Below are 15,430 nucleotides of genomic sequence, written 5' to 3' on the forward strand. Positions count from 1 at the left end.
TCATCCCCATGCACTGCAACGATTCAGCTTCTGACCGGATCTCTCATTCTCTCCAGCCCGCAACTCAACTGCGGTGGGAACCTCCTCCGGAAAATGTGATTAAGATAAATACAGATGCAGCTATTTCAGCTAGAAACCACTCGTCGGTTGTTAGCGCGGTCTGCAGGAACTCTTCAGGTACTGTTCTTCGCTGGGGAGTGAAGATGTTACATGGAATTACTGAGGTGGAAAATGCTGAGACTCAAGCTGTGCTTTTTGGAGTTCAGGTAGCTGCAACGATTTCTTGTGACCGGCTGATATGCGAATCAGATGCGTCCAATGTTATTCACAGGTTGGAGCACCCTGCTAGTGCAATAGACCCTATTCAATTGATAGTAGATGATTGCTTAGAGGTGGCGAGATCTCGTAACGTGCTGTTCAGACACGTTAAACGACAGTGTAACCAGGTTGCACACGCCTTAGCTAAGTGGGGTATTTTTATCGGAAAAGATTGTATTTCTGACGGGAATGTTCCTTTCCCTGTCAATGAACTTGTTATTTCGTTTGACTAATCAATAAAGTTCAATCTTTCCTCTCAAAAAAAAAAAAAAAGTTTGCATGTTAAATTTGGAACAGTTTGTACATAAAAATGGATTTGGTTTAGAATCTTAACCTTTAGATGATGTCTCTTCTTATTTTCGAATTACAAATAGTTACGGTTATTATTGTGAATCCATATAATATTTTCCGTTCTAGGTTGGACTTTAAAAAAAAAAATGAATTGTATTTTGTTTCCGCAATCGCTTGTTTTTCATTTTTTAGAGTTGTTGTCTTAATTGTGCATAAATTCTTAGTATTTGAATTTGACACCATTCTTTATCATTTATATTAAAATATCAAAAATTTAAGACATTTATCTTCTTAAAGGAAAGACAATACAAATTCGAAACTTGAAATTTAGGGATGTTCTATCTTTTTTTTTTCTGGCTCTATTCATTATGGACTGACTAATCCTAATTAAAGTTATATCGAAACTTGATTAGTATTTTCAGTGATACATCAATGAGCTTTAATTAAAGTTTTAAAGTATTATATGGTTTTAAATTTTATGGAAACTCAATTATTGGAGTTAATAATATTTGTAATGCAAATTGTAAAAATATTAGTATTATCAAACTAAACATCGGTTGATGAAAAAAAAAATCGCAGCTTCTTTGTCTAAAAAGCGAGACATATTCTGCTTGTTTCTGACTTTATTCCCTGTTTTTTTTTTCACCTGCAGCCTGAAGGGCGAGGAAGAAACCGCTCCCAAATTCTTTTTCATAAAAACCTCCTTCAACTTTTAATTTTTTATACAACTAGCACTTTCATTATTTTGGATTTTTACATAGCTAGCCTCTCTAAATTCTAATAATAGTTTCGCCCCTTTGATTATGCTTACATTTTTTTCATTTAAAATTTGGCTTAGTGGCAACAAAAATTCACATATTTTTTTCATTTTCTATAAATGTATCTGAATTTTAAAATTTTGATAATATTAATCCAATGTTAGTGTTATATATAAATTTTAGTATAATTTAAATTTCATTTAATTGAATTGTGATATGATATATTAAAAATAAAATTTTAGAAATTATATGTGTAAAATTAGAAAATAAGCTAAAACTTAATATCTATATTCCATAATTCATTACTTAAAATTTTAAATAATGTCAAATTGAACGATTAGTAAAATTGAGGTAATATTATTGATGATTTTTAAAGGTTTAGTTGCTTTAAAAATCACGAACTTTCAATTTTGAAAAATCGGGCGCCAATTTTTAAATTTTACAATTTGAAACATTAAACAATTTTTCGATCAAAAATTGCTGATGTGGACGTCGAAACAATTATGTGTATTCCTAATGGCCACATCTATATTATTTTAATATAAAATTGTTCGGTATTTCAAATTATAAAAAATATGATAATTTATAATTTAAATTGTCAAAATTGAAAGTTCGTGTGAAAATTGTAAACCACTCCAAAATTTTTAATTTTTATAATAATTAAGCCTTTTTAAAATTGCACTAAATTCAAGAAATCAAAAGATTAGACTTTTTGACCATTAGATCGTAAAAATTAAAACTTCATGAATGATGAAACTAAACTAGACATATTAGGTTATTTGAACAGAACCGTTATGTTACAGAAAGCGCGCACTTCAGTCCTGAATTACTGCTAAAAATAAGGCAGAGGTTTGGCAGACTGACCACTACTCATGCCTTATTTGGTTAGCTCCATCACTTTAATTAATAAAATTGTCTTTGTTTGATTCTGATTAAGAGTTTTAACAATTCGATAAACAAATTTATCGAATATTATTTATTTATTTTTTAACTATTATGTTTTACTAATTTCCTCAAAAAAAATATATTTATATTTTACTAAATCTTTATCTATTTAATCAAATTTAATTCGTCGGTTTGATTTTAAATTTTTAAAATTACAGCTAATCAAATTAATTCAATTTAAGTTAATTTGACCGGTTTCATTAAAAATATAAAATAATTTTGTTAATTGAATTTTATTTAAATTCATTAGTTTTTAGCCAAATTGATTAGTTATCTCACATCTAATCCTAATACTATATTTTGATGTCATTCTTTGTTATAATTAAGAAATGGGCCATTGGTGGCTGCACAACACGTATATCATTTGAACTAGAATACATAAACTAATTAAGGCAAACAGTTTTGTTATTAGTTAGGTTTATGTTTGTTTTTTTTTCTTTGAAAATATAGTTTCTGAATTTGAATCTGTCAAAAACATTAACAATTTTTGTTCCTCGGTCGTCTTTTATGAGTGTATGAACGGTCCAACAACAAAAAAAACAGTAGTAACTTGCGGCAAATTTTAAGGGGAAACCATTATTTTGACAATTAAAAAGAAGAAAGCCTAAGCATACACACACATACAGAACTTCAAACCAATATCAAACCCAAATATCTTAAATAATTTTTATCTACTGTTTAATTACCACATTCATTTCTTTTCTAAACCTTCAACCATTCAATTATAATTTTCCTATAAAATTGCTGCGGACGTTGATCCATATATACTTGGGATAAATTTTCACAGTCAACATAATTAGAAATTATGTCAACGATCAAATTTCAAAATCTCTTTCTTTATCTTTTTTCAATCACTTCCCTTCTATTTGTTCTTCCCAATTCTACGGGTAAATATTTTTTGTTTTTCATATTAGTTACATTTTATATATTTATTAATGCAACGTATATTGTATTGCAATTAATTCTCTTATGTTGTTTTCGTGTCTTTGCAGTAGCGGTACCTATTGGAGTATGTTATGGCCGTGTCGGAAACAATCTCCCACCGCCGCCAACCGTGGTCAAACTTCTTACTTCTAAAGGAATCAAGAACGTACGCATTTTTGATACGGACCCGGAAACCCTAAAAGCATTTTCCGGTAGCGGAATCAGCTTAATGGTCGGTGTCCCTAACGAAGTTCTTCCATTTCTAGCTAACGGAAATGCTAATAACTCTCTTCAATGGCTTGAGTCCAACATTTTTGCTCATATTCATCATGAACAAATTAAATACATAGCCGTTGGAAATGAAGTTTTTCTTAAAGATCCATTTTACACAACTTACGTAGTTCCCGCAATTTTAAATCTTTACGAAGCCCTAACCATGGTGAATCTCGGAAAAACTATTAAACTATCGTCACCTCAAGCGGCTTCGGTTTTATTAAGTTCATACCCACCGTCATCGGCAAAATTCGATCCGTATGTCGAATCAAGTCTAGTTCCTCTTCTTCAATTTCTTTATGATAGTCGGTCACCTTTCATGGTTAATGTTTATCCGTACATTAGCTACGTAAATAATTTGAAAAATGTTAATATAAATTATGCATTGTTCAAAAGCAAAGATCATCCAATGCGTGACGGTGATTTGACATATACGGGTCTATTTGATGCGAGTATCGACTCGTTTGTCTACGCCATGGAGAAAGAAGGTTTCCCCGGAGTGAAGGTTGTCGTGTCCGAGACCGGGTGGCCGACTGCCGGCGGCGAAGGGGCCAGTGTTGAGAATGCACTTATTTATAATGAAGAAATGGTGAGAAAAGTTGTGCGTGATGTTGGTACACCAAAAAGGCCTAAGGAAATGCTGGAGACTTATTTGTTTGATATATTTGATGAGAATCAGAAAAGTGGACAGGAATATGAGAAGCATTTTGGTTTATTTGGGGTTAATGGGAATAATGTTTACAATTTATCTTTCAATTGATTGATGTATAGTTGTTGTTCTATGAGGAATTAATTATGTATCATTAATTTTATTTATTTATGGATCCGGTACTTTTTTCATAAATTAAAAGAAAACTAATAATAAATTTTTAATTTGCCGAGTTAATTGTTTATCATAGAATAAATGCAAATAAAATTATGAAATATAATGTGTTTCACAATTTCAATAAAAAAATTAATTTTATAATTCAAACATAAATTTTCCTTTTAATTTAAACTACGTTTGGAATCAGTGAATGAGTATTGACATGGACGTCATATTTTGGCTGAGTTTTTAATTTTAGTGATTCAAATTATAAAATTAAATTTAAAAATGTGTATTTCAGATCATAACATTTAAAACTTCGTTGAAATTACAAAATACATTATAATTTATAAAACAAGTTAAGTATTTGTTGGTGCAAAAAATTGAATTTAAAAGAAAAGTGCGAAGTGAGAGTATAGAGAGTAATGTGGAAATCCCACATTTCTTAGGAGAGCTCATTTAAGTGAGTTTATATTGATGATCTCTCACACTTGGGTTTGGTCCCAAGGGGTATCTAGTTTTGTGGATGGATTTTATCCGATTTATCACACGCGCGTGCGCCGGTCTGGTTCGGCTTGAGCACTTGTTAATATTTTTTATTTATGAAATCTTTTTGTAACGTTTTTATTTTTTAAATAAAAACACAATTCCTGAAATCTCTCAACACGTTTTTAACTGATTAATTTTTTGGTAACAATTTTGATTTTATTACCATTATTTTCTCATTACCGTTTCAGTTTTCTAATTGCTATAAACGATTGTCTTCCCCGTCAGAAAGTAACAACTTTAACAACAACTATTTTCTTTAAAAAAAAAAGTTCTTGAGCAATAATCAGAAAGAGTATAATTGACCGCTGAATACAGTGCAGTATTCATTGGAGGTTTAGTTGTTTTATCCTGTGGACGACGTGGTACGTACGACTGTTTGCGCCATTAGAAGAATAGCCGCGAAACGTCTTAAAGAAAGCGACCTAATCCGGGATTCAGCCAGAAACGGTATTTGGTAATATCGTTCCATTTCATTAACTGTTCCAACAGTTTTTAATTGAAAATTGGAGTAGTTGATTTCAAAGATCTCCTTTTAACTCACAAACAACCGAATGAATTTACAAAGAAATAAGAGTTGAGAAAAGCACCTAGCTTGCATGACTAACCCAAACGAAACTCATACAGAACTAGCATTTTAAACAATTGACCAATTTTTCAAAATGAGAAAATCTCTTTATATGACTGTACTCTACTGGTATTTAGACATTAATTTCAAACCAAAATATTGGCCTTTGTGACTAAAAATAAGTTTAATCATTCAAAAATATTTTATTTTTTTATTTAATACTTAAACTTTTAAAATCTTAAATTTTAACCAATTTTTTGATTTTTACTTTCAATTGTATTTGTATATTGAAATTGTATCGGAAAAAAATTCAAATATATCTTTTATACAAAATTATGTTTAGATTTTTTTATAATAAAAATAAAAATTATTATTGATAGATCCGAAAACGTTTGAGTGGTTAATGTTGTATTCGGTGGTCTGGTTCCTCCTGAGAGATAAAGAGGAAGATGGATCTTGTGTGCGGGCCTCGGGTCTACTCGATGATGCTTAAATTGATAAGGATAAAATAGCATATAAAATCTGCACTAATTATAAGGAATAGTACATACCCACAAGAGTGGCTTTAGACCCTGTATTTGTAGCGAATGTGTGAGTTTTTTCTTTCCTTGGCGATGTGAAATTTTATGGTATTCCATCATTATCCCTACCCATTTATACCCGTTTTACTTAGATATTTATGTCTAATCTCTATGAGGCGGGTCTCTGGTTGTCGGCTTAGGTCTGGTGGTGGAATTGCTCTCTTTGCGCCCGTACTAGTGACAGTCCGTCTTATCTCATTTAATGCGTTTAACGCCCTTTCGGATACTGGCGCTGTTTCGTTTGGCTTTCTAATTTAAAATTTTGCTTATAACCTTTTGGTCGTCTGATTTTATCATTATTATCTTTATTTTTTCTTACTTACGAGGGTTATACTAAAGCTGTTGCTTCATTAAGGAGGTGTCCTTATTCTTTGCAGCAAGACTCTCTCTTGTTACTATTTGTAAGTTTTACAAAATACCCAATGATAATTACCTCCTGTTTCTTTCGGCAACTGGGGTCTTTGCAAAAGCACCTCCTCCTAAGTAATAAAATAAAAGGAGAATTTGGAAAGACTCGCCAAAAATCCAAAAAGACTCGATGAATAAAGTTAAAGATAAAAAAAGGCATAAATACCCAATATTAGCTTAATTGCGACAGAACTAATGATGGAAATCCAAATTTCATATAGTAGCATTATTAACCGAGTCATATGGAATTCGCACCAAGGCAGACCTCAGGACACGTCGAAAAATAATAAGTCAAATAGAACCAAGTTCGAGCTAAAAAATACCGAGTCCTACGAGGCTCTTCTACTTAGAATAAAATTCATACATATTTGCCTAAAAACAGAAGAAGACCAAATCTCATAGGGTTCGGTGATCAGATTTCTTGCAAATATTTAAAGATCTAAAATCTGATTATAATTCTACTAACAATACTGATAGTAAATGAGATTTTAGAAGACTCAAATCTTCTAGAAGAACGAGAGATATTCTCCTATTCAAAATTATATTCCAAATCAAGAGTATGATCCTATTTAGGAGACTTATTCTTAAACAAGAGTCATTTACTAAATAGAAATTCATTTCCTACTTGAACTCTACAACATATTCCTCCATGCTCATTATAAAAAGACTTGAGGTATTGCCTATATACAAATTGATTAAAATTTACAAATAATATTCTCTTAAACTCAATACTGACTTAAGCATCAGAGTGTTCATTAAACAACCATCGTCCGATCAACGATTTAATTATTGTTTTACATGTTTACATCCTTTGAAAAGACAGACTTCACTAATATGATATAATAATTTTTGTTTTTATTTATCGTTTATGAACGCTATTGTCATCATCTCTACTATAGCTTTTATTGTGGCCATAACCTGTTTTCACCTTGCACTGATCCATCTGCTTGATTATTTTCCCTGTCACCCCTTTCATACCTATTGCTTATAAAGACGCACAACCCCGACCATATCTTTGTTTTCCAACACATCCTACAATATGTGTGATCTTGCATAAGACATAACGGGTGAACGTATTTTCAAACTTATACATCATCCTAAACTTGAAATAGAAAGAGATGAAGTTCAATTCAAACTTGAAGTAGATGTTTCATTTACATTTTTAAAAAAACAATCGACTTGATTTTTAGTCGTGTTAATAGTTTCCTTTTAACAAAATAATTTTTTAATTGAATTCTTAATTCATTAGTGAAATTAGTAATTGTTTCCCTGCTAATTTATAAGAAAACGGTTTATGCCTTTGAACGTGCGAGCGTGCCAGAGGTTAGTATCTCAAATTAAAATTTGAAAGATAATCAAGCGATTGTGTGGATTCTCAAACGACGTAAAAAGTCTAAGCGGTTCATAAAGAGATCTCCTGAAAAACTTTGAAAAAATATGCTTATGTAATTAAAAGTCTAAAATTTAACACTGTAAATGAAATCACTACTGAAAATAATGTCAAAAATACGAGATTGAAAATAAGAAAAATATAAACTGCGTACAAGTGAATTCATAAAATAAAAGTGTTTGGTGGTGATATTCTCCTTATAATTTTCAAATTTTTGTTGAATTTGGCTAGGTCTTGAATCGTTGCATTTCTCTTTTGTTTATAGCGCATTAGAAACTGCCAAGTGATAACTGTTTCTTAACTGTCCACGTTCTCATTCCCACTTCTCCACTTTAAAAAAAATTGATGGCTTTCTTCATCCATCTGAATTGCTACTTTCAAGAAAGTGGAAATTAGATTCAGCACTATCAAAAGCCAAAATATTCTCCTTCATACGGACACGCTTATCTCTTTGCAAATATACATCATTCTCCATCTTCTTTTCTTTATTTATATTTTTATTTGATGTTTTTATTGAAAAATACGATTTTTCTTTTCTCCGATTCTCCATCAACAATCACCACACTTTGCTGCTGGATTTTTAATCTTAACAAAAATAACAGTAATGCTACCGGTAAAAAAATGTTAATCCTATTCTTGCTGTTCAAGAGAAGGTTTCTGAAGATATTAACGGCGAGATTCAGGTTCCGATTGATGGAATTGGTGGTCTAGAGAAATAATGTAAGGTTGGAAGCAATGCCGGTGACGCAGGAGAAATCGCAGAAGCCGCTGCTCTGGTGATTGAATTAAAGAGAAGGAAATCGAGAGTGAGGAGTGTATCTGTGCCACATAAGAAACCCAGTAATGGGTATGGGTCGGTGTTTTTATGCGATGAAAGTTGTTGATAAAGAAGCACTTGTTATAAGGAATAAATTGCAGAGAGCTGAAGTGGAGAAGGAAATTCTGGGTATACTTGATCATCTATTTTTACCTAGTTTTTATGTATGTAATTTATGAGGTCTGTGTACCTATGCTTCATATCGACTCTTATGCTTTTCTATTTTCAATTAGATTCAATTTATTTTATTCTTGCACTCTAGCTGTTTGTGAAAAATGCCTCTAACAATATAAGGATGTGGAGCAACAACAACAACAAAAAGGAAGCAGATAAAGGATACATGGAGGCAGCATGCTCAGTATACCGGATGAATCTCTTGTTCCTGCTCCGGTATGCCAACTCATTCAAATTTGAGGTACAAATTAATAAGATTATTTCTTTCAAAGGTACCATTTTAACAGCCTAATTTGGTTAAATAAGCGTGGACTGCTTGAGCCAGCAAGAAATGTCTAGACCCAATGAATAATTTCCAGTCTCCTGTTGAGATGGTAGAGGAATGGGCTGCTATTGGTTTTGGGGTTTGAAGAGTACTGTGGTGATGTGTTGTTGGTGTAGAACAAGAGCAGGTGAAGTTTTTACTACCATGTTGTGCTCTTAATGATGGGAATGGAAGTTGAGGTTTTGAAATAGTACGAGGAAGCAATGTATTACCAAATAACTAGTGATACGGTAGGGTTTGGAGTAAATATAACAATTTTCATACATATAAATAGGGGTGTGCATCGGTTCGGTTCGGTTTCATAAATGCCAAAACCGACTTTACCGAATTTGATGAAAACATCGACCGAACCGTATAAAAATTTTCATAAAACCGAAAACCGTTTCAACCGAATATTTCGGTCGGTACGGTTCGGTTTCGGTGATTTCATTTCGGTTTGGGCCTTTCAAATAGGCCCATAATTTCAAAAATAAACATACATAAAAGCCTTATATACAAAGATACAAATTAATGCTGAATTACATATAAAATTACAAAACAATTAACAAATTTACAATTTAGTCCAAATATACATATAACATATTACAATTCAACTTACAAATTTCTAATGTGCAAAGCATAAGCTGTGCATTTACAAATTATAATCACAAAAAAATATCATGAACTGTACCCTTACAAAATAACAAAACTATATATGAACTAATATTCAAAAATACAATCAGTTCTAATTCAATTAAATCATCAAAAAAGTGAGGCAGGCTGGTGTGGTGCACATAAACAAGATTTGAATTGTGGCATTGAGCTAGGCACAACAAGTAGCAACCAACAGTTTCATTCTACCAGAATTCCATTCTGCGTAAACTGATATAAACACAAACATTTTACACCAACTCAGTAATTTTCTTAAGTGTTAAATCTACTAAAAAATTAAAAAGGTTTTTAAAAAACAGGGGCTCAGAATAATACATTTATCAGATCATTATAAGGCGATCTTATTCGCACAGTTTCTCTGTGATAAAAATTTACAGAGCCTCATCATGCAAATTAGAAGGCCTTACTTAATCAGGTTTTGAAGTGGTGGAAGTTTCATCATAGCCCAACAAAAACATAAATAAATTGAAAGATAAAAGGTAATGAAAGCAGAATTTAAAATGTTAAATTGAGTGTTTATGTAAATTCAACCAAAAACAGAATTTGTAGTCTTTAATTGATGATAAGAAGAAGAGAAAGATTTCAAAAGTTTAAAAATAGAATGAGTTGAAAAAATTGAAAACAAATAGAAATTTTAACTTAATGAAACTTTAAAAATTAACATAAATAAAGAATGAGTTGAAAACTTTACAGTTCCAAAAAGAAGATATAATCAGCAGCTTCCACCACCATTCAGATTTCAGACTTTTCAATAGCCTCTCTTAGGATTCACATGAGAATCCCATTCAAAACAGATTCAGGGGCAGGGACAGAATAGAAATAGCACAACACAGCATTAACATATGCTTCCACCAAAAATAGATTTCCAAAAAAGAGTCTTGTGGGACTCAATCAATTTGGCAAATCTGCATACACAAGAAAAGAAAACAGTTGATTAGCCAAAACAGAATTTGAAATAAAGAATGAATAAATAAAGTAATCAACTGAGGTAAAGGCAAGAGCACATAACCTTTTTCAAAATTTTCCAGCTCCTCGAGGGACTCCTCAACCAATAGAGGAAGAGTCTCTGCCCTAAGCCAATCCTGCGTGCACACCAATGCTTCCACCAGTTTTGGAGTTAATGAACTCCTGAAGCAATCTAAAACTCTGCCAGAGGTACTAAAGGCAGATTCTGAAGCAACAGTTGAGATTGGAACAACAAGTACATCACGAGCCATCCTTGAAAGGATTGGAAAACGACCTGAGTTCAGCTTCCACCACTTCAAAATATCATAACCATCATCATTTTCAACCGTAGCCTCACTCAGGTACACTTCCAACTCAGACTTCTTACTGCCAGGTTCTCCCATTTCCTTATTGTGCTCCATGAACTTTGCCTTCATGAGGGAGATATGCTTCTTAACAGGAGGTGGCACTGGCAGGACTGGCGTTGGAGCAAAAACAGAAGCTCCATCATAGGATTTGTACTCATCAAACAAAACAGTCAGCTCATACTTCACAGTCTCAAATAAAACACTCCCATGTTTAGATCCAAACAAATTGCAAAGAGCAAACTTCAAATCATTCAGTTTAGAAGTAGGATCAAGAATATGAGAAAAGATAATAAGCTTGTTTATCTTATGGGGGTCACCCCAATATTTATTAAACTTCTCTCTCATTCTCTTCCCCATTTGCATAATTTGTAAATCAGCATTTGCAATCATTTCATCAAGCATTACAGACAAGCCACAAATATCTTGAAAATGCATATTGGAGGTGACATATAAGGATCCAAAAATACGCAAAGTGGTGATATAAAAATAGGAGAGACATGTAGAGAACTTCCTAACATTTTCCCAATCAAGAAAGTTAGGGATACTATCACCCATATCTATCCTAAAGGATTCATCAACTTCCTCATAACTGTCAAAAACAGACTTTAACATACATGCAGTGTCAAGCATTAGATATGTAGAGTTCCATCTAGTAGGCACATCAAGACACAAAGACTTCTTAGTACCAAGTGTAGCATCAGAAGAAGCAAGATCATTAAATTTTTTAAGTCTAGATGGACTATTTCTCACATATCTAATGCAATCCCTAACTTTCTTAACAGAGCAGTTCATTTCTTTCATGCCATCAGAAACAACCAAGTTTAAAATATGTGCAATGCACCTCATATGCAAATATTGACACTTAGAAATATCTGTGCCCTATTGACACTTAGAAATATCTGTGCCCCATGACTGCATTTTGACCTTAAAAGCAGCAATGGTTGTCCCATTGTTGCCTGCATTATCCATCGTGACAGTAAAAACTTTTTTCAGACCCCAAGCAAGCAGACAGTTTTCTAAAGTTTTAGAAATGTAATCACCCTTATGACCACACACAGGAACAAATGAAATAATTCTCTTATGAAGGTTCCAATCATTGTCAATCCAATGGCATGTTACACACATATAGTTGACCCTTTGAATACTGGTCCATGTATCAGTGGTAATACTAACTCTTTGACTTTGGGTTTTTAAGATATTTTTCAGTTTTTACTTCTCATCTAGATATAATTGATGACAGTCTCTAGTTACAGTCCATCTAGATGGCATTTTAAACCTAGGACATGCAACATTCATCAACTTCTTAAAGCCCATACCCTCAACAAACCTAAAAGGAAGTTCATCCACTACAATCATATAAGCAAGAGCATCTCTAATAGCATCTTGTGAAAACTGCCAAGTTCCTAACTGTCCACCCCCACCTTCCCCATCATTTTTAGCAACAGGCTGCAAGGTAAGCAAGGCTTGCCTAGTATCCTTACTATGAGGATTTTTTATACATGCCATATTGTGTGATCTAAGTGTGGAGGTCCCATTCAATTTAGTGTCAGAATGATAAACTCTTGCACAATACATACACTTAGCCATTAACAGTTTTCCAGTTTCATCACAAATGTGTTCAAAGTAATCCCAAACTTTGGATCTAACTACAACCTTTTTTCTTTTCTTTTCTTTTCTAATGGTTTATCTCCCCCAGTAACATCAGGAGCAACATGTTGCTGCTGAGAGGGCTGAGATGAGCCCTCAACAGTAGCCCCATGTTGCTGCTCTGAGACTAGAGATAACTCACCATTATCATCAGAAGAAGCAAGATCAACAGGGTCTTGATCACAGTTAAACATTTGAACAAAAATGAAATGCAACCAATAAACAAACTAACATGGCAACATTTAATGAACTAATTTACACAAATCAAAAGAGTAATTCACACTCTTACCATATAAAGATGCAACTGAACTGATCAACAAATTGAGAAATAAGCAAATTATTGCTTGATTTGCTTCCACCAACAACTCAGTAAGTTAATGAATGAATATTTTGAAACAGGCACTACAATATAGCTTCCACCACCAATCAATTTTGATTTACAGAGCTTGTAAACTATTAGACCTACAACATATGCAACACAGCACAACTAGTAAACCAGTGGATCATATTATCAAATAGACTCAACTCAGACTCAACTCAGGCAAGGCAATAATCAACTTAACCAACTCAGGCAACACTCAAGCAACATATTACCAAATAAACTACAAATGCACCAAAAAGAAGTTCATAAATCAGAATAGAAACTTCGTACCTTTTGAAAGTGTTCATCACCAAATCATATATGAATTAGCACGAGCCAAAAAGATCATCTAGCAACAAGTCCATAGATTTTGAGAAGAGAATCAGCAAATTACACAGCATCCAAACATAAACCAGAGAAAACACAATCGTATTACCTTTTCTCATTTAGGTTATAGATGTTTAAGTTTAAAAAGATAACCGTTTTAATAATGAAAGTAGATCATATGATTCATACCTTTTGGTTCCATTGGATTCACCAAATCAGACATTAGATAGCAACAGCAACGGTTCAGTTCATGAGGTGTTCAGACACAGCGAGAAAAAAAAAGAGAAATCAAAATCAGAGAAGAACCCAGTAAAGATTAAAGAAACAAAAACTTATCAAATAGGTTTCTCATACCTTTTTTTTCAGTAGATCAAATCGATTAACGACATCAGAATTCAAACAGCAAGCACCCACCAGAGATTCAACGTCAGAAAAGCAAATAAAAAAATAAAACCATATTAGGTAGAGCCATAGAGGAAAGATTGAAGTTTAAACGGAATCAGAGAGCTCAGTCACTCATCGACTTACCAACTAAAAACGCATTTCGATTTGAGAAAACTGCACATGATTAAGTGTATATAAGGTATAATTAAAGTTTTAGAGAATGAAACTCTCAGAAGATGAGAAGATAGACGATTATTGATGAGAATTAATTAGGGTTTCAGTGTGTTCTTCGATGGAAACGAAGAAGAAAGAGAGAAAATGAAACGGACCGTGTGTGAGTGAAGAGAAGAGAATGAGAATTAGGGTTAGGAAAATGATAAGGAGGCTTTTATATGAAAGGGAAACGATGCCGTTTTTGTGGTAGAGAATAGGGTTTTAAAAAGTTCCAGATGCTTCTTACACGCGTGGTACGTGGGAATAAAACAACATCGTTTTATGTTCATCAGTTCCCTCGGTTTTTCGGTCGGTTCGGTTTCTAAACGCTCACAACCGAACCGTTCACCGAAAACCGCCATTTCTTATATCAGAAACCGAACCAGACTATTTTAACCAAACAACCGAACCAAAGAGCAAATATCGGTTCGGTTCGGTTCGATTTATCGGTCTGGTTCGGTTTCTGCACACCCCTACATATAAGGGAGCATTTAGCAGGCTCTGTAATCTATTTTTTCTGTTAAATTTTATAAATTTTAAATTTGTGGTCGCTTTTGTTTATTGACAATATTGACAAGAGTGTGACGATTATACTAGTAAGTGGATAATAACATTTTTTTTAAAGGCATGTTGAATGATAAAATTGTGTAATACTTCAATTGATAAATCTATTTAATTTTTTAATTTGGCAAACATTTACAGTTTACTACTGGTTAACTCTTATTTTAATAATAAATTTATTTTTTTAGTAAATTTTAAATGCTATGATTTATGCTTATTTCTATAAATCTAAAATTGTTATCTTCTTAGTAAAACGATAGTCAATTGTTAGTAAACGGTTAGTAAATTAACTTATTTTTTAGTAAACGGTTAGCAATTTTTTTAGTAATTGAAAATGAATTGTTGTCGGGTAACCAATGGTTAACATTGGGTAACGTTGGTTAACTTATAATAAATTTTATTTTGAATATATCATTAATAAAATCTTTAGTAATCTGTTACTGAATTTTTTTTATTGTTGCTAGTTAACCAATGGTGTATTAATGGTACACTAATAACCTTATTTTTCGTACACTGTCAGTAGACGTTGGGTTAACTGTTGGTAAATGTGTAATAATTTTTATTTTGAATATATGGTTATAAGTTGTAGTTTTTCGTGTAAAATAGTCTATTGACCTTTTTATATTTTTTATAATTTTAATTTTAGAATACCGTTAGTGAACCATGAGTAAGCCGTTTATCTTTCTTTAGTAAACCGTTAATAAACCGGTAGTCAACCGTTGGTAAACTTATATTTAGTAAATCGATATAAACCATAGGTTTAATATTTTATAATTTTAAAAAATAAACAATAGTAAATTGTTCTTTAAGTAAACTGATAGTAAACCGTTGGCAAATTTATATTTATTAG

At 32.4% G+C, this 15,430-nt stretch overlaps 2 protein-coding genes across 2 annotated transcripts; one reads left to right on the forward strand and one right to left on the reverse strand.

Moving 5' to 3' along the window:
* The first annotated feature begins 2,827 nt into the window (after nt 1-2,827).
* Nucleotides 2,828-4,327, forward strand: LOC126656461 (glucan endo-1,3-beta-glucosidase-like). Its single transcript, XM_050351036.2, has 2 exons — nt 2,828-3,199; nt 3,305-4,327. The coding sequence occupies exons 1-2, from the start codon at nt 3,118-3,120 to the stop codon at nt 4,267-4,269; spliced, it is 1,047 nt and encodes a 348-aa protein (XP_050206993.1). The 5' UTR covers nt 2,828-3,117; the 3' UTR covers nt 4,270-4,327.
* Nucleotides 4,328-10,753: 6,426 nt separating this feature from the next.
* LOC126657316 (zinc finger BED domain-containing protein RICESLEEPER 2-like) lies at nt 10,754-11,933 on the reverse strand. The gene is made up of 2 exons (XM_056103835.1): nt 10,867-11,933; nt 10,754-10,757 (listed from the first exon to the last, which is right to left on the reverse strand). The coding sequence occupies exons 1-2, from the start codon at nt 11,931-11,933 to the stop codon at nt 10,754-10,756; spliced, it is 1,071 nt and encodes a 356-aa protein (XP_055959810.1).
* Nucleotides 11,934-15,430: the final 3,497 nt, after the last annotated feature.

The sequence above is a fragment of the Mercurialis annua genome, linkage group LG7 (assembly GCF_937616625.2).
Source record: "Mercurialis annua linkage group LG7, ddMerAnnu1.2, whole genome shotgun sequence".
NCBI classification, from domain to species: Eukaryota; Viridiplantae; Streptophyta; class Magnoliopsida; order Malpighiales; family Euphorbiaceae; genus Mercurialis; species Mercurialis annua.

Bases quoted from the DNA above. Each gene is read 5' to 3' on its own strand.
- LOC126656461 (XM_050351036.2), top strand. From the start codon at position 3,118: ATGTCAACGATCAAATTTCAAAATCTCTTTCTTTATCTTTTTTCAATC. The intron at 3,200-3,304 runs GTAAATATTTTT...GTGTCTTTGCAG, and splicing joins TGTTCTTCCCAATTCTACGG to TAGCGGTACCTATTGGAGTA.
- LOC126657316 (XM_056103835.1), bottom strand. From the start codon at position 11,933: ATGAGGTGCATTGCACATATTTTAAACTTGGTTGTTTCTGATGGCATG.